The sequence below is a fragment of the Pomacea canaliculata genome, linkage group LG7 (assembly GCF_003073045.1).
Source record: "Pomacea canaliculata isolate SZHN2017 linkage group LG7, ASM307304v1, whole genome shotgun sequence".
Lineage (NCBI taxonomy): Eukaryota > Metazoa > Mollusca > Gastropoda > Architaenioglossa > Ampullariidae > Pomacea > Pomacea canaliculata.
This window is the reverse complement of record NC_037596.1, coordinates 11,474,806-11,498,639: the sequence shown is the minus strand read 5'-3', so window position 1 is coordinate 11,498,639 and position 23,834 is coordinate 11,474,806. Positions and strand designations below refer to the sequence as shown.

The window sequence follows — 23,834 nt, the reverse complement described above, 5'->3', positions numbered from 1 at the left end:
AAGCAAGTCAGTGTCCCCTGATTGGATTCCGAGGCAGAAAGGTCAGAAGTCTTGAGGTAGGAGCAGCTGTGTAGCTGTGCAGCTAAAGAAACTTCATTAAGATGCAGTCCAAACTTAAGCGGCTTATTTCCGACCAACACTCTCCGTTGTATTTAGACATTTTATCCAGCTTCAATAACAGCCTTTCGTGCTTCATGATGAAGGCTCTGAAACCTGATCAATCATCTGTTGTGGCTGAAGTAGCAGGAGGCAGGAAGTAGGCACGGATTGAGATCAGAAACAAGAACTCATCCCACTGTAGCAATATGACTGAACTTTTGAAGAAACGGTTCCTGTTGCAGTAAATTTTGTCTAATCAAACAATATAATTATATCTGCCAAAATTTAAAGCTAATGTGACTGTTTTACGACTGACTGACCTAACTAAACAGACATTCATAGGAAAAACAAACTGTTTTGAAAACTTGTGATCGATCCTTTACTATGAAAAAGACAATGAACAGTCAAGGGATAGTTTCATTTTTTAAAGTGCTTTTTCAAGTTTCTTGGTAAGAAACGTTTGTCGCCTAGAAGAGAAGATGCACATTTACCTTCAGCTGGGGAGAAGAGAGAGGGCTGCTGCTTGTCTTTGTACCTTGTGCAGTACATGAGACGGAGCCAGACTCTATTTCAACACAAGTGACTTAGTTATTTTTTAATTAATTCTTTTTTGTTGAAAATACCGTACCTTTTCTATAGTACGCAAAATCTGATAAAATTTTACGCATTTGTACACTAAATATTTAAATAATTATTTCACCACTGAATTTATGGGTTCTATTCTGTGGAAACACACAGTTTATGTTCTTGTCAATTAGAGACAGTATTCTATAGTCCAATACTTGTAAAGCGTGTAAAAATCACCATATTTTTCTCATCTTGAGTAACATCACTACCCAGTAGACATAAGCGCCTTATAATATGAGCATAACATAGTAGTAAAGCCTTAAAAAACGATTTACAACAGCACACAACACCACTGAAAGTAAAGAAAACTAAAGAATGTATCAAGTAATACTGCAACAGAAAGAACAGACTGCGTGCCATTTACCAGTAGCCTCGACAGGAAGGGCTTGAGCATTTGTAACTGTGTGACGTAACGAGGGAGACACAATCAAAAGTTGTGACATACATCGGGACATCAGTTGAAGTCGGTCATAGAAATCAACGTCACCTTCCGTCACCAAGTGGACGATACTTTTCTCTCCAGACCGAGAACACGCTCTACATTTATCCACACCACGTCACTGCGGCTGTACCACGTCATCAACGTCCTCATCCTCCATCACCCACACTGGGATACCTCGCTTTCTCTCAGACCCGTCACACAGATAAACCCGAGACTTGTCTAGTGTTTACCTCCATACAAACACCAGCACGTCTCGCCACTGCAGGCAGGCAGGTGTTGTCCACCGAGATGACGACAGTATCTGCCGTTACATTAAAACACGCACAGACACGCGCACACACATGCACACACGTATTAACAAATACCAGTACACACAGGCACACATACATGTGATTAGTTTAAATGCTGTGAATGCCAGTAGGAGGTAGATTGCACAAACACACCTCAGATACTTTCTATCTGTTTGTCACTCTTGATTGCTTCCTTATTTTCTTCATTAAAACTGTATCTATCAATCTAATTGAATCATATGTAAAGGTGTTGGCTACATCTTTATGTTTCCATACCATATCCTTTTGTTCAGGTACACCGGTGCAACATTGTTATCATAGTTTAAATTAAAGGACGTTTCATAACCATTTTTATCTATTTTATTTTTTTAATTTTTTGTTAAGCGTCCACGTGGCATCTGAAGTATGTGGAGATAGTAAGCGATATAATCTATAATATCAATTAACGTGAGGCATGGGTCTACATTCCCTATAGGCTAGTCAATTAAGAGTTTGATTCGTCATCTCGAGCTTTCTTTTGGTGATAAGCAAGCGAACTATGCTCTAATAAGAATTAGGCCAGGTGTTTAAGATTTGTACTCCAGAAGCTCCGCTTTTATCATGACAAAAAAGGGCTACAAAATGTTCTTTTTGTCAGGATGAAAAAACGAAATACACTTTCTATTTATCTGCCATATGCATTCTGATTTGCGAGTAAGCTATATGCAGACAGAAAATTTTCCCACCACCCCTCCCCCCAAAAGTTTTAGTTGTGTAGATCTTCATAGCATGGGACCGAAGAAATAATTTCTTAAATTTATGTATTTGTGTGTTATCTTTGCACTTGTATTTTCAGTTTATTTACTACATGTTACTTGGTATATCTTCTGTAACTGTATAAACGAGCTGTGTGACTTTTCTTAAAGCTGATGCTGTCATGATGATAACACTTTGCTTACTATGCAATCTATAATTATGTAGATACTTTCAATAGTTTTACTGTACTCATACTTAAAACGAACCGATGGCTTAATCAATAAAGCAATTAAATTAATAATTTTTTTTTTCATTTAACATTTACGCTGCACCTAACGTCACCTGTACACTTTTTTTAATTAATGTGTTAACACCTACCCGTAACACCAACACGAAGACTGTGTAGAACTCTGGCCACCTCAAGACCGCACGTGACACAGTTGATTGGCCAGTCACCTGAGTGACCCTGACCTCCGTGATACAGTTGTGTGACTGGCGGGCCGTCTGTGTGGTCGGGTGCACAACGCTTACTGTACCGCACGACATATTTATCCACTATTATTTTGCTCTGCTCGACTTCCCTGACGACGACCGGTGGAGAGCGGAGGGGTCTGGTTAAATATTCCATTGGCCACCCGTAGGGTGCGTCTACATGGTAACAACTTGCCGCCCAGACATGTACATCAGGAATTTGCGTTACCAACCTTTCACCAAAATACCTGAAGTCCCTGTCACAAACATGAGTCACGCAGAGATAAAGGGTACGTGTCGACTGTTTTTGATTGATTTGGTCTTGGTATGTTTGTAAGCTGATATATTGCTCTGGATGCGTATATACAACATTCTCTGTAAACATCGGATCTAGTAATTATGAGATGATAGCCTCTATTTGGTGTCTCATTGTGTCGCACTATAAATAACTTACCCATTCACTTCATCGGCGATGATATAGGCCACCCCACGTATTGTTGCCTGTAACAACTCGTTGACGGCCTTCTCTGCCTTCTCTTCATGTTTGACATCATACTGCAGGAAGTGAAGTTGAGTCGATGTCTTCTGTGACAGAAGTTGCCTTTTCTTAATAAAAAGGAGCAGATGATACAACATGAAGCTCGCTGCACGACTCCCCCACCAAGTACTGACAATGTAGACGTCGTGACCACATCGCAGCCACTCTATGGCCATCAGCAGCAGCACCACAGTTTTACCTGTACCGGGCGGTCCGGTGACAAAGAGTACGGGAGGCGCCGTGTGTAGCAGGTGAACTTGCTCCGGGAAGAGTGTTATTACAGCAGTGTAGCACTCTCCTGTACACCACACGGCCTGACCCAGGGTCTTGACACTCACACGTGGAGGACATGTGCACGGCACACTCACTGTTGTCGCCGGACCACAGAACCTGATATAAAGTAATGGTTTACAGAAATGCAATTTACACGTTTACATACGGCACAGATGAATATAAAGAAGTATAATGAAATAAACACCTTTAAATTTAATATTTCTGATATATAATAGTTAAACAATATCTTGACTGAGACGAAGCACCTAGCAAGATCTTCAATTAGAGGACTGTCCTTTCGTTATTTCACCCATCCGTTGATTTGTGTAAGTTGATGACAACTAGCATGGTCGTTGTAAAGGAGACAATGACAAATCTTTATTTACGAGAGGTAAAATAAGCAAGGAGAGGGAAGAGCAGCTCACACGGCTCACCTTTTAGGCCTGTGGGATATACATAGCTATTTCTAGAAAGATAGATATTGTAGCGCCTATCCCATTCCACCAATGCTGCTTTAACCCTTTTTTTTTTACCAGTTTACTGTGGCTTCAACGGTCTAGCATCGTAAGCTGGTCTTTGGTCACGTGATCCAGTACGAAACGCTGTCCTTTAAGGTACCTTGGAAGGTGGTAGACGCCGCGGTGGTCAGAAGAAGAACTGACTTACGACAGTCAAATACTAGACTGGTCATTCTGTACAGGACCTGCAGACCATCTCCCACAATAGACATGCGCGGCCCAGCGGCCCTGTCAGCTGCTAGTCTATCCTTTTCATCCCCCCAACCCTAGGTCACGGGACGACTGATTATCTCTGGCTCTCAGCCATCAGATGATATTTATGTCAAAGGTATGATTGTAAATGATGTCAGGAGACGGGGAGTAATGATCAGGAAGTGCTTATCACAAGATGTTCACCAAGAAAACATTCAACAACTGAGGCAACCAAGGAGCACAAGAGAAAATACCTAATTGGTTGAACTTTTCAGGCTGTAATGGGAAGTAATCAACGGAGAAACAAGTCCTAAAGATTCCAGTGTTGCCTCCCTTATCTATTTACTCATTTAGTACAGGGTTAGAAATTAAGACACTGCTCTGGTTACCGCAGGTATCCGCCCAGAGTGTTTCTACAACACTCATGTCCGACTGTCAGTCCTGTCACAGTCATGTGTGTTTTTATAACAAATCGTGCTGGTGGTGTATGTGCTGTTCTATCAATTGTACTTGCTTGATAGCATTTCCCAAGGCAGACAGTGAAGTAGGCGGTGAGTGGTTAGCAGTTGAAAAGTAAAATGACCAGCGTCATCTCATCATAATACGTGTTTTCACTACAACAGCTATTTAAACAAAGAATAGTAACACTTGTGTTATCACATCCCCCTACACTTCTACTACTTACCGGGCAACCAAAGTCTTGTACAGGTCAAAAGTCATGTGAGAGTCAGGTCCAGCCCCAGCCACACGTCGCTGCCACCAGTGTCCGAGTTCGCTCAGCACGTGACTACTGACGTCACACGATGTCTTGGGGTCAGACAACTGATCAGAGCACAGACACAGACCAATGATGTCGACGGGGTCTGATGTTCCCAGACACCGACACAGGCTCTGGAAACACCCACGTGAAAATAAAGCGTATTCCTTGATAAATCGAGTGTTTAAGCTAAACCATCTTTTTTATGCTAAAAGTGATTCCGTAGCTGACGCTTGCGCTTTGCAAATGATACACTTTGTATAAACTTAATAACAACGACATTGCACTGTCATATGCTCTGTTAGAAAGTAAAATGTAGACCACATTTAATACTTTGATGATGTGAGATAGATTTCTACTTGAGACAATTTGGTGTCGCCGGAGATGGCCTGTTGAAGTTGACGAGCCGTGAGGTTGGGGAAAGCGATAGTCTTAGTGATGCGCAGACCGGGAGCGATGTCGGACACCAGGTGAGACAACATGGCCTCCGCCTTGTCCAGCTGTGACACGGCCTGTTTTAGTTTCTTTCTAATGTTGTTGTCTATATCCTGCTGTGGCATGCTAAGTTCATGTATATTGTCACCAAAGGCTTTCACTTCACAGACGACAAACCCGTAATGTCGGTGAATAAGAAGCACATCAAAGTCTCCTTGTTTCCAATTTCTTGGAAATGATGACGGAAGACTGTCGGCTACGGGTAGCTGGGCAGCCACGGATGAGTAACAAGGTTCACCTAAACATTGTTCGTACTTCAGCTGACTTAATCCTACCAAAACTTCTTTATTTTGTTCAGATATTTTCTGCAGACACTTGAGGACCAGCTCCAAGGCGGCATCGTCTCTGACATCACTGTCCTGAACTCGAGGAGGCTGATGACCGAGAGCCTGAGCAGCAGATGATGAAGCCATTGCCTGTTTGTTAGACTGACCAGCCTGTCCAGGTGCTGACCCAAGGACCAGAACATCCTGACCAGCTACCGACTGTCTTGTCATGGGCACTCGGTTGACGTAGACAGGAGGCAGGAAGTAGGCGCGAGACTCGAGGTCAGGAATCTCAGCCTCAACCCATTGCCGCCACAACGCCTGGGCTTCTGCTAAGTTCACTACCTGTAACAAAACATTGTCATTTTATTAAAGACTACTGTCATTTGGTTGGCTTTATTTTAGCTTTATCGTTTTTTAAACTTTATTCGTTTTGTCACAACCAGGCGATATAATGTAAAGGAAGTATATATGTAGACACCTTACTACAGTGACAGAACCTAAGGTGTGATGGTTACCTGTTTTCTGAGTAAATTTGGTGTCAGTGAGTGACCAGTGAGTTTCTCACACTTGCTCTATATATTTTTTTTCTTATTTTATTTGAATGAGGACGGGAACCATGGGTGCATGGCAAGTGTTGTGCGTGCGAGTACGTGACAAAAGTGTGGGTGTGAGTGGCTCATGACGACCGCCTTTCCTTGGATGTACCGGCGTCACTGAGGGGCTTTACTCATATAAATGGTGAAAATCATGATTAAGATAAAAGGGCAATTTTTGCTTCCTGCTGTATGTTTCTGACTTAAACGGGGAGAGAACCTGACAGTTTTCTCCAGGTCTGTGTTTAAAGTCCTTACCAGACTTATAAGTAGTGTACATTATTTATGTAAAACCTTGTTTAGGGGAATGCCTCAGTTTAGATTTTTTGAATATTTTTGTGTAAGATTTGGGACTGTATTTTTTTTATTTGATAATTGTAATATAGAGACATAAATGACTGTTAAATTTAAGGAGTACATGTAGTCGTCGACTTACGACTGCTTTTGAATGACAGGTCGTCGCTCGCTCTGATCGTGTCGTTCATGCTAAATTATCGAAGTAGATAATGCTGGATACTCATGTTATAGTCATCTTTAAAAACTTTGTCTTTAATTGTTTTTTTAATTTTAGTGGAACTTCGTACGACCACCGCGGAAACTCACTAGTACTTTGCTCACTTGCCAGTCATATCCAGTCATACCAGTCATAGTTGTGGTCGTAAAGTTGAACAGTCTTAAGTTACAAAGGTCGTAAATCCACGACTACCTGTATACATTTCTGTCCAGTTTTGTTTATTATGTTATCTTTATGTGCCCGTCGTTGGGTGATGTGCTGGATCTATTCAAATGTTAAGAGGGGCATCAGCTTGAAATCAAATCGAATATTTTATTGTTTAGGCCAGGGATGCCCAACCTACGGCCCGCGGGCCATATCCGGCCCGCCACGCGGTCCCATCCGGCCCGAAAAACTTCTGCCCACAGTGGAGGAAATCGACATGTTAGTATTAAGAAAAAATCTATTAAAAAAAAAAAAAAACGAAAAAAAGGGAAGAAAAAGTATTTATCCCTACGTAGGGGTGTCTCTCAATCTTTTTTTTCTATTGACGAACATTTCGATTCGATATTCCGACTTGGTGTCTCCATGAAGCAGCCGGACATTCAGAAGTTGGTTTCGGGAAAACAACTTCAAATATCCCACTAATTACTACATAATTAATTTACCATTAATTACAACTTGTTTCTAATAAAAAAAAATGGTATCTGCCCTATTTTTTTTCTTTTTTGTATTTTTGCGGTGAAGCGGCCCGTGACACGCGTGTCGGAAATGGATATGGCCCGCAGGCCGAAAAAGGTTGGGCATCACTGGTTTAGGCCATCGGTTTTTAACAGGAGGGTGACATCACAATGACTTTGTATATTTCTAAGGTCTTACATCAATATATGTTGCAACATGTGTAATACATAGAGCACACAATTATACTAAATTGGAACCTGGGTGTATCATATATTTGTCCATCAAGCCTCTTCCATAATTAAACTGAATTACTGTGAACTTAGAAATAAGATAAAGAGCTAGAGATAGAGAACAAATGAGCAAATTAATGCTTTGGCCGTCGCCCCGTATTACTGGGATTGGTAATCACTCTTGTAAATTTTACTAAACATGCAAAACACATAGTGTATTTACAAACTTACATATAGTAATATAACACTGTTTTGTATTTTTAATGAATTTAAAATGTAGAGAATAGTTTTACACATTTTTGTCTTACTACTGCTACTGAGCAGCAACTTGAACTTAAGCATAATAAGATTTGTATAAAAATGTAAAAGTATATATATTTCTCTTGAAGAGCAGTATGCCTAGGAAATCTGAACATGAAATGAAGTTCTGTTCATCTATATCTGTGCAACATAGACAGTTAAAATCAGAACATAAAGTATCATGCCCTATGTTCATAGAAATTCTGTGAACATATATTCTTTGGGGTTAATAACAAGTAACCTTGGCCTTAAGCTGTTACTTTTCCTGTGACCCTTTCTCTACTCTTACATCAGCAGTCAAGGTCCTAACTGTCCGTTACAGATCACCTTGTCTCACCTGTTGTGTAGCAGATGGCGGTTGACTGGACATTGCTGACAGTGGTCTCCCTTTAATAGCATCACATCAGTGGGAGGCAGTGTCTGTAGCCAGTGTTCTCGCTAAAACATGACAGCGATTGTCTGTGCCCTCTGCTGAACACCAGCACCTCCACAACACTTCATCCACGTCTTCTCATGAAACCTTTGAATGCAGCAGCTTCACATATTAGCACTGCAACATTTGTAACCACCAGCTGCTTAGTATGTGGTATATACTAACGTATAACATTTTTGTACGTCTGATCTCAACAACGACAAGCCAGCACAGAACTTTACAAGAAAGAGACAGCACCACCAGCCCGAACTGACTGAATAGAAGAAGAGATCTATCAGATTGAAACAACCGGGTACGGCAAGATCAACTAAAGGTCAAGGCCGAGGCCTACACAAGGGGCGGTGTCAAAAGTCGTGTGACATGTCTCGGCGTAGAGCTAGCAGTCAGAGTGACATGAGTGAAATGACAGTGAATGGATCTCTCAAGGTGATAGTGAAGAAGACGAGGCATTCGGATTTCAATAATTTAAATGTGTATAGTGTATTGTATGGATATGTTTCGAATGTAAACTTTTTACCCCTTATAAGACAATTTTTCACCGAAAGGATGTACTCACCATTTTGATATTACCCCTCTTCACAAGCAACAGAGTGACAAGACTTATTCAACAACCGGGACGGAAGTGCCTTCCAAATACTCCATAACAGATTATTCATAATAAACCGTCTTATTCAAGAGACAGAGCGATTTATGCAGAAGCGGCGAAACCTTTCTGAATGGTTCGTAAGTGCAAGTGTGTATTGTCAGCGAGTGTGAGTTGTGTGTATGTGTGTGTGGGCTATAAATATGTGTTTCTATTCTTAACCCCAATAACTCTGCTATCCTCATTTTCTCTCTTACTTCTAGCACTGAAATCTCCAGCTCCACTTATGTACACGCAATATAATTTAATATCTTTCTCTTTATTTCAACATAATCTTGTAGAGATTTTGGGACATTGAAAAGATCCAGTAAAGTTATATATAAGAATAATTGCAACATCCCTGATATTAGTAAATATTATACGATATTATAAGATCCAGTAAAGTTATATACAGTGGTACCTCGACATACGAGTGCCCTAACATACGAGTGTTTGGAGATACGAGCCGCCGAGCGAGCGATATTTTGCTTCGAGATGAGAGCAAGATTTGAGATACGAGGAATCGCACACTACACCGCTGCACACGACCCCAGCATGCGGGGCGGATGTTGGGGTCGTGTGCAGCGTCTAACAGTTTCTCCCGCCTCAGACTAGACCTCAGTCTGTGTGCTTGTTTCCCTCGTTTTCGAAGCATTTTTGATAAGTTGGGTTCGCGCTTTTTGCTTTTTGCTTTTTGTACATGTACAAAACATTATCACATTTATTTTTATAACCATAGGTCCGAAGAAGAAGATGATGTCTATTGAATTAAAGTGTGAAATCATGACATGAGCAAGGTGTGCGAGTAATTGACTTGGCGAGGAGGTACGATCAATGATATGTACTGTGCTTAAACAGAAGGAGTTGATAAAGGTCGTGCATCGGAGTTGTTCAACGAAACTTGCCTAACTCATTTCCGCAATATCCTGAAAGGGAGGAAGAAACAAACCTCTTTGGACGGTTTTTTAAACGTTCTGCAGGTGAAAATGAGCAAAGCGTGACGAAAAAAGCGAAGACCACTGACGAAAATTAAGCGCTTCCGTAAGCACTTCACTTTTTCTTTTATTGTTTTTATAGAATATGTATTTGTTATTTATAAATAAATGTTTCTTCTTGTAAATACATTTTTTTTATTCAATAACACTTAACAAAAACAACTGAGATGGTGTTTTGGGAGCTGGAACGGATTAATAGCATTTCAATTAATTTCAATGGGGGAAAATTGTTTTGAGATACGAGCAATTTGACATACGAGCAAGGTTACGGAACGAATTAAACTCGTATGTCGAGGTACCACTGTATAAGAATCATTGCAACATCCCTGATATTATCTCTTATCTAATGTTTCACTTACAGATAACCTCCCCATCTGGTATTAAACTAAGCGAAAACTTGCTCGACCATATGCCTAGGCACTATTTTACTGTATTAGATGTCAAATTGTCCAAATTTTTATTGCATTATTGTATATTTTGAGGTGTTTTGCTAATTTTTGTACAGTTGTACAATTTAGCTTCTTATATACTATAATGGATAACAAGAAATTTGTTGATATTTGTTCTTTTAACTGTAACGACCTTGGGAACCATATGAAATGCAAAAATGTGTTTGATTATTTACGGAAATAGAAGTTTCATATATACCTTTTCTAAGAAACAACTAATTCTGAAAACTTTATAAGATCATGCTGGGGATATGACTGTTTCTTAGCAGGTGATAGCACAAATAGTACCTGCATGGTCCACAAGAGTGACAGGGAGAAATGAGTCGAGAAGACTCTAAATTGCAAAATATGAGGAATGTTTGTCCCCAAAAAACCAAGCATCACTCAAGAGCATCCCGGAGACTTGTGGGTTTAGTTTGTGGATATATCCCACACTTACCTGTCAGAGACTTGACAAAGAAAGGTAAACCAAGTAAAGTTCAGTGCCCTACAATTTCCAAACAAGCTGTAGTAACTGGCGTGTGATTGTTGAACTTTATTTCTCCTGTAGGATCATGTTGGTGGCAAGAGTTTTACATTATAGCTGTTACATAACCTGCACCCTGCTGTCATTGCTCGTGTTGTTTGACTGAAAAACCCTAAGAGCATCGTAACAGATGAACATTGTAAATCTAATATTAAACTGAAAAACCACGCAATCTTGTCTTGTAATTATTGTGTACATAATAATTATGTAGCACATCTGTGTAATTAACTAGAATCAACAATCTTGTTGCTTCTCTCGCCATGAAGAGACAACGCCACACTGGTCACCCCAGGGTGTTGCAGCTTGTGTCTGAACCTACAACATCATTCAGTTCTCGCAAAGCGTTAAGGCTCGTGTGTTCTTGTGTTTAGACAGAAATAATATGTCACCATTGTCACACACCTGCAGGTATATTTTGGCTATGAAAGGGAGAGAAAATGGAGAAGGAGGTGGAAAAGTGCGCGAGACGAGCGATCTGTGTGTGGTTGTCATGAGATGGCCGACAGTTTCATTCAGGGCTGTTGACAGGAGGAAATATCAACAAAATGGAGGAATGAAAAAGAATGTTTTGTCTTACCTATGTATTCTTCATTTGTGTGGTGATTTCTCCTTTGACCGGGTCGGGGAAGGTGAAAGTCTCCTCTGGATGTAGAAGTCCTGACCAGATATCCGGATGCTGAGCTGAACTAAATGTTGTGACTGGCTGTAGGTAAGGAAGGCCTGGTATGGAGAAGTCAATGAACGGTAATAACGGACGAAGACACGTGGCCTGTAAAAGCAGACGATGGAGTACGGGTGGGCGATATGGCGATTCTGGGGTGCACAGCCTACAGACACACCCGACGCCCAATCACATCCACCATCTCGTCACAAGTTTCTCTCAGCGGGAAAATCTCTAATGAGTCATGGATGATAAATTGTGGCAATTCCTTGCACAATGGCGGGATATGTTTCTGATTAGAAAAATGTTACACTTTTATGACCAGATGGTTAGTGTGCAGATTGTCAATGTTTAGGCAAAGCTATGTAATTGTTTATGTGGACAGACTAGTACGGTTTGTTGGCATACAACGACAACAACACAACACAGGCTGTCTAAACCAAACATTCATAATGTTGTCTCCACAGTGTGATCAAGAACTGATCTTGCGAGCCATCTTACATTCCAAATAATGTCATTGTCAAGCAAATAAGGTGACAATAGATAACACCTATAAATACAATAGCTATATAACAACTGGGTTCTGTCTAGCTATGTATTATTTTTGTTTCTTATTTTGATTATAGTGTGACGTTTTCCTTAATTTTACCTTCTACAAATCCATTTTAACGGATTTAAAAGCAGGGTGCACATGTCCTGTACTAGCTTGGCGTAAGCCCCTGGGCCTAGGCCTCTCCCCACCACCCATCCTTCCACCCACCCTCTTCATATCTCTTTCTCTCGCGAACTTTACATGCAGACGTGTCTACCTGGTATTGTATGGACAGTGTTACTAGTTACCGAGTCACGTGCACCTGTGTATATAATCCCATGTGACGTGATCGCGGCAGACCTCACACTGCACTTGTTCAACACGGAAGTTGGAAGTTAAAAATGTTATGAGCAGCGTTCAACATTTTCCATTTAAATTTGCTGCGCGTTCGTCCGTTTTGTAGGGGTATATAAACGATTTGCTAAAGGTACAATATATGTCATTCTCTAATTTATTAGCTTGACGTGCATCCCTCAGCCAATCAGAAGAGTAGTGTGTCTTTATAATGCACAACACATATCCCTTTATTTATAATTATCATGAAGGGACAATCGCTTGATTTTTGAGACTACATCCCTGGCAAGACTGAGTGAACTGATGTCAGTATTGGGGTGGGAGGGGTGTCTGTGCTTGATAGGATGAAACAAAAATGAATAAACTAAACTTTAGTATGACATACTGAGATGTATAACAGCTGAGACTTTTTTGTGCTGTTTGCGGTGTTTAATTATCGTCCCTGCTCCTTCCTGTACATTTAGAATATTATACAACTTGGTCTGTGACTATTTTTGTAAATTAAATTACAGAGGATCTCCTAAACAGCTTGTGCTGAAACTTCCCTTGACCCTACTTATAATATCATGCGTTGTTTTAAAAAATATTGAATAAAATGCCACTTAATTTACTCCTTCCTGTCTTCGTCTTTATGTTCACTTGAGTCGACAGAAAAGAAAGATTCATTTCATTCTGCATTATAATCGTCATTTTGTCATGTGTGTGTGTATGTGTTCATCCAACTGTGGTAATCATTCAGTGACAGCCAGATGTCAGTTTTAAAAAATGTTCGAGCTCTCAATCTGTCTTTCTCTCTGGCAATGCTAATTACTCCTTCTGTAATTTTGTCAACACTTTGTGTACTGACTAGCACGCGTTGAAGTAGGAACAAACAAGCCAGAGTTTGAAAAAATACTTAAAGTAATTCTCGTTGTTAATGTTCAAGGTGATCACGAGCATCATCATGAGAGTGCATGATAACGATAACAGCGATGATGTCGTGCTTTGTCTGAGTGATTGCTTAGTGTATGTTATCCTCATGACACAAAGTAAATGTTTTCGGGATGATTGACCGCAAAAAGGGGCAAAATAAACATTTAAAAAATCTCTTTAAAATGCACTGACCATGAAGCGGCAATGTTTTAAATTTCTTGTCACACATCGTGTTCTCTTCATCCTTTAAGACTTCGGCAAGCCAGCAGGGTGCATATGTACCCAGCGATGTATTCCAATCATAAGGGCTTAGGCCAACTCAGCCCAACCTTTTATCTGATAGCAACATGAAAGGTTATATTCACCTCTCTGTCAACATATTCCCCGACCAGAGTCATGCCTTTTAATAATCATCCATTATGCATTTTATCTTATGTACGTTATAAAACTACATCATCATAATCATCATCATCAATTAACTCTGTCACCAACATCATCGTCGACATTCAATGACTGTACGTTCTATTAGGATATATCGGTTTGTAATGGTGTATCCCATTCTGTTAATAACTAGCCAGGTTATCAGTATTTTGTCCCCATAACTTCAATACGATTTCATATTATTTTATAAATCTCTTTCCGCGCGTGTGTATGTGTGAGTGAGAGACAGATCACGCGCTAGTGTTAAACTGTATGATAATGATTTAGAGATGTCATTGTAAAAGTCATATTCTTCAAATCCGTCTTTCTCTCTTGCAGTACTAATTAGTCTTTTTGTAACATTTGTTAGTACATAATTTGATTGCTGGCCATACACGTATACACTGTTGGCAACAAACTTCCCCAAAGGAAGAAAGCTTAGGCCTCTTTGAGAGGGAACTATCATATGTCTGTCAGGTCAAGGACCTGTAAAGACTGATTTTAGGTTTCACCTCGATATTGCCGTAAACACTTGGGTCATAAATGTGAACAGTGCAGCACACAGCCATCCATGCACACGTCCCCGCTCCCCTTCCCCTCATCCCAAGTAGCAGGAAGGAGTGAGGAAAGAGAGATAAGCGATCAAATTACATGGCTTTACCACACTGCACAATATTATACACCTCTCTGCACAGTCAGGCAAAGTTGTATATTATAACACGATGATACGAATTTAGGGAGTAAACTTTAATGCTACAGTCACAAAATAAGAAAAAGTCCCAGCTACAAAAGGAACATCCCATCTTCTCAAAACAATATATTTTCGAGTACAGTGACTAGATATAAAGAGAATGTATGATGCTTTCCTGTTGCTGAAGATGATCACAAGAATTATCATTATAATGATAACAATAACAAATGGCGATTACTTCATGCTTTGTCTGAGTGATTGCTTAGTATATCCTTATAACATGGATAAATGGCTTTCAGGATGGCTGACTGCAAACTTGTCGACCAGATAAAGGGGCAGTTTAATGAAAAGTAAAAACAAAAACAAACATTGCAACAATTTTTTTTAAATTTCATCTCACACAGAGTTCTTTACTGTGATCTTATCATCCTTTGTTACTTCAGCCAACTAGTAGGGTATATGCGTACCCAGCGATCTAGTCATTTACATCATTGACACAGATATCACACTTGTAGACTGACACATGCACGGATATGATGACACATTAACATAGACACACGCACACACATGACACATTACCGCACATACGTCTGCAACAGACAAACTTGATGAAAATTTTATTTTAAATAATTTATTTCTAAGTATATTGTGAGAACGTCATTGCATGACGTGGTGATAGACTGAAAGTATACGAGGAGAAACACTGAAGACAAGTGTTGATGCCAGACAGACACACGATTACAACAGGTAAAAGGTGTGTCAGTGACAGTCACCTTCAGGCGGCTGTTAGTAAAGGGAGACAATCACAAGTTGTGAAGTACTGCGGGGCACGAGGTCAAGTCGCGAGGAGCAATCGCTGCCTTGATAAAACTCCGTAAATCTCATTGAATCAAAATCAAAGTACTGCAGATAGACGACAACTTTTCTCTTCAGACCATAAACACGTGCATTTGTCACCCACACCACGTCACTGTGGGCGGTGGCCACGTCCTCGATGTCATCATCCTTCATCACCCGCGCTGGGATACCCGCTTTGTTTAGTCCTGTGACCACACCCGACTGATCATTTACGTCACGCCAGGAAAACACCAGCACATCTCTCCACTGCAGACAGGGTGGTGGGGAGCTGCCGATGGTAGAGGTCAATGTTGTAGATGTTGTTGTGCTGGTCTCTGTCAACATTGATATAAACAATAGCATCATGACGTGATAAAGTAAACTGAGAGACTCACGTGACTAACACACTGTCTTATTTACTAGACTCTTTCTCACCTGTTTGTTACTTATCACTGTCACTGTAAACTGTAACTGTAAACAGCATTAGACTACACAATACCCACACCTACCCGTAACACCAACACTGAGTCTGTGTAGGAAGCTGGCCACCTCACGACCGCACGTGACACAGTCACCTGGCCAGCGACCTGAGTGACCCAGACCTCGGTGATACAGTCGTGTGACTGACGGGCTGTCTGTGTGGTCGGGCACACCTTGCTGACTGTTCGGGTCGACATCACGGAATCTAGTGATCCTCAGGTCCTGCTCGACTTCCGTGACGACGACAGGTGGAGAGCGCAGGGGTGTGGATAAATATTTAACTTCCCAACCGGCGGGTCTGTGTTCAGGGAAACAACTTGCCGCCCAAAGATGGAGACTAGGAACTTGTGTCAGCAGCTTGTTACAGAAAGTCCCAAAGTTGTTGATTCTGTAACATAGAATGTAACTACACGCATTACACTGTGTACTGTCATGAATGATCGAGTGATTCTGTTTGTGTATCATGTTTAATATCGTTACCAATGATGTCATCAAGTAAGTGATGTCACAATAATGTCACGTGTTGTAACACAATCTATGTAACAGCCGATGCTTTAAAGCAAATCTATTTTGACCACACAACAGCTCCATCAGGTGTCTCAACTGTTGAGGAAACATCACATGTTAAGCACCAAATATTTGTAAGCTAATATGTTTGAACAGCATCAACCAGTGTGTCTATCATCACATCAGACGCTGTACAACTCACCTCAACTCACTCCCTACTTCATCAGCGATGACGTACAACGACCTTCCTATAGCCTCCTGTGACAAGTCGTTGACGGCCTTCTCCACGTCTTCACTGTCATCAAGATCATACTGCATGAGGTGAAGCTGACCGTGTGATACACCTGCTGACTGTTGTGTGTTTACCGTCTGCAGCAACAGGTAATGCAACATGATGCACGCTGCACGACTCCCCATCCATGTACTGACAATGTAGACGTCGTGACCACACCGCAGCCACTCTATGGCCATCAGCAGCAGCACCACAGTTTTACCTGTACTGGGCGGTCCGGTGACAAAGAGTGTGGGAGGCGCCGTGTGTAGCAGGTGAACTTGCTCCGGGAAGAGTGTTATTACAGCAGTGTAGCACTCTCCTGTCCACCACACGGCTTGACCCAGGGTCTTGACACTCACACGTGGAGGACTTGTACATGGCACAGTCACTGTTGTCGCCGGACCAGACAGCCTGAATGAATTTATAAAACAATTAATTAAGATGGTTTGAAAAAATGATAATATTTAATCAGATTTGTTCAAACAGCCATGGATATGTAGTAAGATATGTCTGTACTGCAAAATTAATATGTTTTTACTTCTCGGCTGTTCTTTTTACTTTGCACAAATTCATTATTTGTCGTTGGTATTTGAATAATTAAAGAAAACCTTGTTTGTCCTTTTAGTTAGCGTAAACAAATATATACTTGTAATCAAAAGCAAAATCGAATCATTTACGAGAGAGACGTTAAAACTGTTTTCAATCTTCAATTGCATACAAGGGTAACTGAGTGGTGACGATAGGGTGTGACAAGGATTTTCTCTAACAAACTCGAACAGAGGCAGAGAAACAGACAGGTGTGCGACCCTTTAATTCACGAGCTTGACTGCTACTAATGAAAGTGTATTGTGTCAGAGTTCTCCCGGTGGGTTGAGGCAGTTGCTAAGGTTTAGTTCCAGGCTATATTTGCCTGAGAAATGTTTTAGTTCTTCCCTTTCTGGTTTGTTTTCATTACATCCAGCAGCACATGAGGGTGGTAAGTCTACTTCCACATGAACATGAAGGAGAATTTTTATATCTAGTTAGCTATTCTCCCTTAAGCCTCATTCTTGCTGTTTTGATTTGGTCACACATGTTTGACTTTAAAGAACATCAAAGTGTGAAAAGATTGAAGATCAATCAGTATGCTAGTATCTTTGCCTTCATTTATTTATCTTGCCACCCTCATTTACTTACTGGTTTTATGTCCATTCTTAACTCTCGTGGTGAAACAGATAAGTTTATGGAGGTGACTTAACGGTTTGTATTTTTGTTTTTTCCTGTCAGTCTAGCTAGTTTATCAGGCTTTTCATTTCTTTATATTCTGATATGGGACGGAACTCAAAGGAACTTGATCTCCAAATTTTATTGAGTAATTTTATTTATGAGTGACAGTATCTTGCAGGGCTTCTGCTTACGAGAAAAATTGCGTACAGTACGCATTAAAAGTTCGGAGGACCCCTTCAATTTTCGTCAATAGGGTCCCATTCAAATTTGGGCGAAGAACAGGGACCCCTTAAAAATCTGAAGAAGGGGTCCCTGAGACCCCAAAGAATTTAGCCTTAGCAGAACCCCTGTCTTGTAGGCTATGTCTAATCTGTTTGAGGGTGTGATGTCTAAAGAGCAGTCAGTGTGCTGTAAAGATGTTTTCACAAGATTAAGCGCTGCTGGAAGGCCTAGATTGTTTACAATCTACAAATAAAATTTGTCAATAAGTGCTGTCTGTGGTTTTAGATTGGTCTTTATAAGTCGTACTGATGGTTGTCATCATACTTCACATGAAACAAGATCAGTTGCCGCCCTCTGTATCTTAAAACTTGTGTGTAAACATAAATCATGAAAGTGATTCATCGTGGTAACGAGAGGCTGCGTGAGGTCACATGACTTATCAGAGCTCTGACGGACTAAGATTATGGTGTTTCTCTTTCATGGCCTTCGCACATGGACTTTCAAGTTTTCACTGCACACTGTCCAGTGAGAATGTAATACTTCAAACAGCTTAATGTGTGTGTAAGAGTGTTTTTAGCTGTTAGATTAGTATCTATGATTACGATTATTTGGGGGCTTTGGCTAGCCTTAAGTTTACTGTTAGGTTTAGGTGAATGTTGGAACAGGTTAGTCACCAAAGCCAATGCTGACAAATTGACGGGTAGCCTGTCCCAGTAAATACATCTTCTTTTACACAACATTATGAGAAACTCTCCATTCCGAAGGTCAAACAAGACACAGTAGGGTGTGGAGATGAGGATGATATAGCAAAAACACAGGCGTAAGAATTTTCTACCTCCTTCACGACACATGAAGTTATCAGCGCACAGTTCATTCATTTCTATTTTAAAATTGAGACAATATTTTGATTGTAGTTTGTGATTCTAGAACTTACCTGGCTACCAGTGCCTTGTACACGTCACACGTCATTTGACCGTTAACCCCAAGCCCAGCCACTCGTCGCCGCCACCAATATCTGAGTATCCTCACGTTGCTGCTGTCGTCCCATGGAGTCATGGGGCTAGACAAATGATCGGAGCACAGGCAAAGACCACAGATGTTGGAGGGGTTTTCTGATCCCAGACACTGACTCAATGTCTGTAAAAGAATATCATGCTGTACTGTATCATGCGCAACTTCAAAACTTAACACATCTCATGAATGAAGATTAAAATCACTGATTCAATATGATTTTTGGACTGGTGTTTTATGTTAAAACCATTACGGAAGAACTACCCTTGTACGCTTAAGCACTCACTCCTTTACCCACATATGTTTCTTCTTTCCTCTTTTTTTTTGTTTTTGTTTTGTTTCTTGCTTTCTTCTTCCTCCTCCTTCTCTCTCTCCGCTTCCTCGACTAATATTACTAAGGTAGACGCATTGGTTACCAAAAATATCTCTTCATCAATATTCCCTGTCACATTGATTAGTACCCGTAATCCTCTGCCGAGATGGCGACACCTGGCAAGGCATTTACCACCAACTTGTATTATTGGAATGCTGGCAGATTATTTTTTCCAGTTAACTGCTAAAACGAGGCACGAGACGAAAAAGCTTCCGGTTTAGTCAAATTCTTTGTTTAGGCTCGCTGAGACTAACAGCGGAGAACTTCGCAAGAGGCTAAGCGTTGGTCTTGGCAGACAGACAGCAATCCAACTATGTATTTACGTATGGCATTGCTACGTATGAGGAGAAAGGTGCTGCAAAGCTATATTACACGTGTAAACCTTGTAAACATTTCAAACGTGTGAAAAGCTCTTAGAACGTGCAGAGGCTTGAACTGTGCTCATGCAGACTATTTTCTATTTTGTTTGACGATGAAGCTGAGAGGATCATACCTGGGTTAGCTGGGTGTCACCAGATATAGCCTGCTGCACCTGTCTAGTTGTGATGTTAGGGAACACGATGGTTTTAATGATGGGCAGACCGGGGGCGATGTCTCTCACTAGGTCTGACAACATGGCCTCGTCCTCGTCCAGCTGTAGTGCGGCCTCTAGCAGCTTCTTTCTGATTTCACTGTCCATCTCTCCCTCTGATATTCTCTGCCCTTGTTTGTTGTCACCAATAGTCTTCACCTCACAAACAACTACCCCATAATATCTGGAAATAAGAAGCACGTCCGTGTCCCCCTGATTGGAGTCCCGAGGCAGAAGGTCAGGAAGTCTGGAGGGTAGGAGCAGCTGTGTAGCTGTGGCAGCTAAAGAAACTTCATTAAGATGCAGTCCAAACTTAAGGCGGCTTATTCCGACCAACACTTCTCCGTTATGTTTAGACATTTTATCCAGCTTAAAGAACAGTTCCTTCGTGGCTTCATCATGAAGGATCTGAACCTCCTGACCAATCATCTGTCGGTTGCTGACGTAGGCAGGAGGCAGGAAGTAGGCACGAGTTTGGAGATCAGGAAACAAGAACTCATCCCACTGTAGCCATAGTGACTGAACTTTTGAAGAAACGGGTTCCTGTTGCAGTAAAATTTGTCTAATCACAACAATATAATTTTTTCTATCTGCCAAGATTAAAGACAACACAAAAGCTAATGTGACTGTTTTACGACTCACTGACCTACCTAAACAGACATTCTATAGAAATAGAAAACAACTGTTTTGAAAACTTGTGTACTTTGTGAAATCGTCTGCTTTACTATGAAAAAGACATTTGCAAAGTCAAAGGATAGTTTCATTTTTTGAACTGCTTTTTCATGTTTCTTGGTAAGAAACGTTTGTCACCTAAAAGATTAGATACACACTTACCTTCAGCTGGGGAGAAGAGACAGAGCTGCTGCTTGTCTTTATACCTTGTGTAGTACATGAGACGGAGCCAGACTCTATTTCAACACACGTCTTTTGGTCATTATTTACTTAATTCTCTTTTGTTGAAAATGACATTCATTTTCTAGAGATATTCATAATTTGATCAAACATTACCCATTTCTATACTAAATATTTAAATAATTATTTCACCACTGAATTTATGGGTTCCGTTGAGTGGAAGCTGTAAACACACCCTTTACGTTCTTGTCAATTAAAGACAGTATTCTATAGTCCAATATATGTAAAGCGTGTAACAATCACCATATTTTTCTCATCTTAAGTAACATCACTACCGAGTAGACGTAAGCGCCTCATAATATTAACATAACATAGTAGTAAAGGAAAGCCTTAAAATGATTTACAACAACACACAACACCACTGAAAGTAAAGAAAACTAAAGAATGTATCAAGTAATATTGTAACAGAAAGAACAGACAGCGTGCGATTTACCTGTAGCCTCGACAGGAAGGGCTTGAGCACCTGTAACACTGTGACGTAACGAGGGAAACACAATCAACAGTTGTGACATACATCGGGACATCAGTTGAAGTCGGTCATAGAAATCAACGTCACCTTCCGTCACCAAGTGGACGATGACTTTTCTCTCCAGACCGAGAACACGCTCTACATTTGTTATCCACACCACGTCACTGCGGGCTGTAGCCACGTCCTCAATGTCCTCATCCTCCATCACCCAGACTGGGATACCCGCTTCTCTCAGACCCCTCATCACAGATAAACCCGAGATTTGTCTAGTGTTACCTCCATACAACACCAGCACGTCTCGCCACTGCAGGCAGGCAGGTGTTGTGCCACCGGAGATGACGACAGTATCTGTCGTTACATTAAAACACACACAGACACGAGCACACACATGCACAAACGCATTAACAAATACCAGTACACACAGGCACACACATACATACATGTGATTAGTTTAAGTGCTGTGAATGCCAGTAGGAGGTAGATTGCACAAACACACCTCAGATACTTTTTATCTGTTTGTCACTCTTGATTGCTTCCTTATTTTCTTCATTAAAACTTAATCTATCAATCTAATTGAATCATATCTAAAGGTGTTGGCTACATCTTTATGTTCCCATATCGAATTCTTTGTTCAGTGTAGTCATCCCGTGGTACACCCGTGCAACATTATTATCATGGTGTAAATTAAAGGTAGTTTCATAGGCATTTTTATCTATTTTATTTATTTATTTATTTATTTATTTTGGAAAGCGTTCAAGTGGCATCTGAAGTATGTGGAGATAGTAAGCGATATAATCTAACATATCAATTAACGTGAGGGCATGGGTCTACATTCGCTATAGGCTAGTGTATTAAGAGTTTTATTCTTCATATTGAGCTTTCTTTTAATGATAAGCAAGCGAATAAAATTTAGGCCAGGTGTTTAAGATTTGTACTCCATAAGCTCAGCTTTTATCATCACAAAAAAAGGCTACAAAATGTTCTTTTTGTCAGGATGAAAAAAAGAAATACACTTTCTATTTATCTACCATATGTATTCTGATTTGCAAGTAAGCTATGTGCTTCTAAAAATATTATGAGAGACCTTGCAAAAAGAAAATGTGCTCACCCATGATTTAGTTGTGTAGATCTTCATAGCATGGGACCGAAGAGATAATTTCTTAAATTTATGTATGTGTGTGTTATCTTTGCACTTGAATTTTCAGTTTATTTACTACATGTTAGTTGGTTTATCTTCTGTAACTGTATAAACGAGCTGTGTGACTTTTCTTAAAGCGGATGCTGTCGTGATGATAACAATTTGCTTAAAATGCAATCTATAATTATGTACATTCTTTCACTAGTTTTACTGTACTCATACTTAAAACGTGCCGATGGCTTAATCAATAAAGCAATTAAATATATAATTGTTTTAAATTTAACATTCACGCTGCGCCTTACGTCACCTGTAAACTTTTAAAAATAATGTGTTAACACTTACCCGTGACACCAACACGGAGACTGTGTAGGACTCTGGCCACCTCAAGACCGCACGTGACACAGTTGATTGGCCAGTCACCTGAGTGACCTTGACCTCCGTGATACAGTCGTGTAACTGGCGGGCCGTCTGTGTGGTCGGGTACACGACGCTTACTGTACCCCAGGACATATTTATCCTTTATTATTTTGCTCTGCTCGACTTCCCTGACGACGGCCGGTGGAGAGCGGAGGGGTCTGGTTAAATATTCCATTCGCCACCCAGCGGGTGCGTCTCCATGGTAACAACTTGAAGCCCAGACATGTACATCAGAAATTTTCGTTACCAACCTTTCACCAAAATTCTTGAAGTCCCTGTCACAAACATGAGTCACCCCGAGATAAAAGGAACGTGTTGACTGTTATTGATTGTTTTGGTCTTGGTATGTTTGTAAGCTGATCTATTGCTCTGGATGCGTATATACAACATTCTCTGTAAACATCCGATGTAGTAATTATGAGGTGACAGCCTCTATTTGGTGTTTCATTGTGTCACACTATCAATAACTTACCCATTCACTTCATCGGCGATGACATAGGCCACCCCACGTATTGTTGCCTGTAACAACTCGTTGACGGCCTTCTCTGCCTCCTCTTCATGTCTGACATCATACTGCAGGAAGTGAAGCTGATTCGATGTCTTCTGTGACAGAAGTTGCCTTTTCTCAATAAAAAGGAGCAGATGGTACAACATGATGCTCGATGCACGACTCCCCCACCAAGTACTGACAATGTAGACGTGGTGACCACATCGCAGCCACTGTATGGCCATCAGCAGCAGCACCACAGTTTTACCTGTACCGGGCGGTCCGGTGACAAAGAGTGTGGGAGGCGCCGTGTGTAGCAGGTGAACTTGCTC

At 40.8% G+C, this 23,834-nt stretch overlaps 5 protein-coding genes across 9 annotated transcripts in view; 1 reads left to right on the top strand and 4 right to left on the bottom strand.

Annotated features, from left to right (window-relative positions):
* LOC112569649 overlaps window positions 1-23,834 on the top strand; it is a 117,471-nt gene that overhangs the window by 16,588 nt on the left and 77,049 nt on the right. The gene's annotated exons all lie outside the window — the stretch shown is intronic.
* LOC112569639 overlaps window positions 1-23,834 on the bottom strand; it is a 57,970-nt gene that overhangs the window by 6,281 nt on the left and 27,855 nt on the right. The window lies entirely within an intron of this gene.
* Window positions 85-23,834, bottom strand: LOC112569648. Its single transcript, XM_025247509.1, has 5 exons — window positions 23,488-23,834; window positions 22,941-23,290; window positions 21,548-21,808; window positions 591-664; window positions 85-332 (listed from the first exon to the last, which is right to left on the bottom strand). Exons 1-5 carry the CDS (start codon window positions 23,745-23,747, stop codon window positions 288-290), a joined length of 990 nt encoding a protein of 329 aa, XP_025103294.1. The 5' UTR covers window positions 23,748-23,834; the 3' UTR covers window positions 85-287.
* LOC112569647 lies at window positions 3,649-12,502 on the bottom strand. Its single transcript, XM_025247507.1, has 4 exons — window positions 11,606-12,502; window positions 8,341-8,553; window positions 5,302-6,048; window positions 3,649-5,076 (listed from the first exon to the last, which is right to left on the bottom strand). The coding sequence occupies exons 2-4, from the start codon at window positions 8,371-8,373 to the stop codon at window positions 4,867-4,869; spliced, it is 990 nt and encodes a 329-aa protein (XP_025103292.1). The 5' UTR covers window positions 8,374-8,553; window positions 11,606-12,502; the 3' UTR covers window positions 3,649-4,866.
* LOC112569645 lies at window positions 14,640-16,990 on the bottom strand. The gene is made up of 3 exons (XM_025247505.1): window positions 16,625-16,990; window positions 15,945-16,303; window positions 14,640-15,770 (listed from the first exon to the last, which is right to left on the bottom strand). Exons 1-3 carry the CDS (start codon window positions 16,891-16,893, stop codon window positions 15,385-15,387), a joined length of 1,014 nt encoding a protein of 337 aa, XP_025103290.1. The 5' UTR covers window positions 16,894-16,990; the 3' UTR covers window positions 14,640-15,384.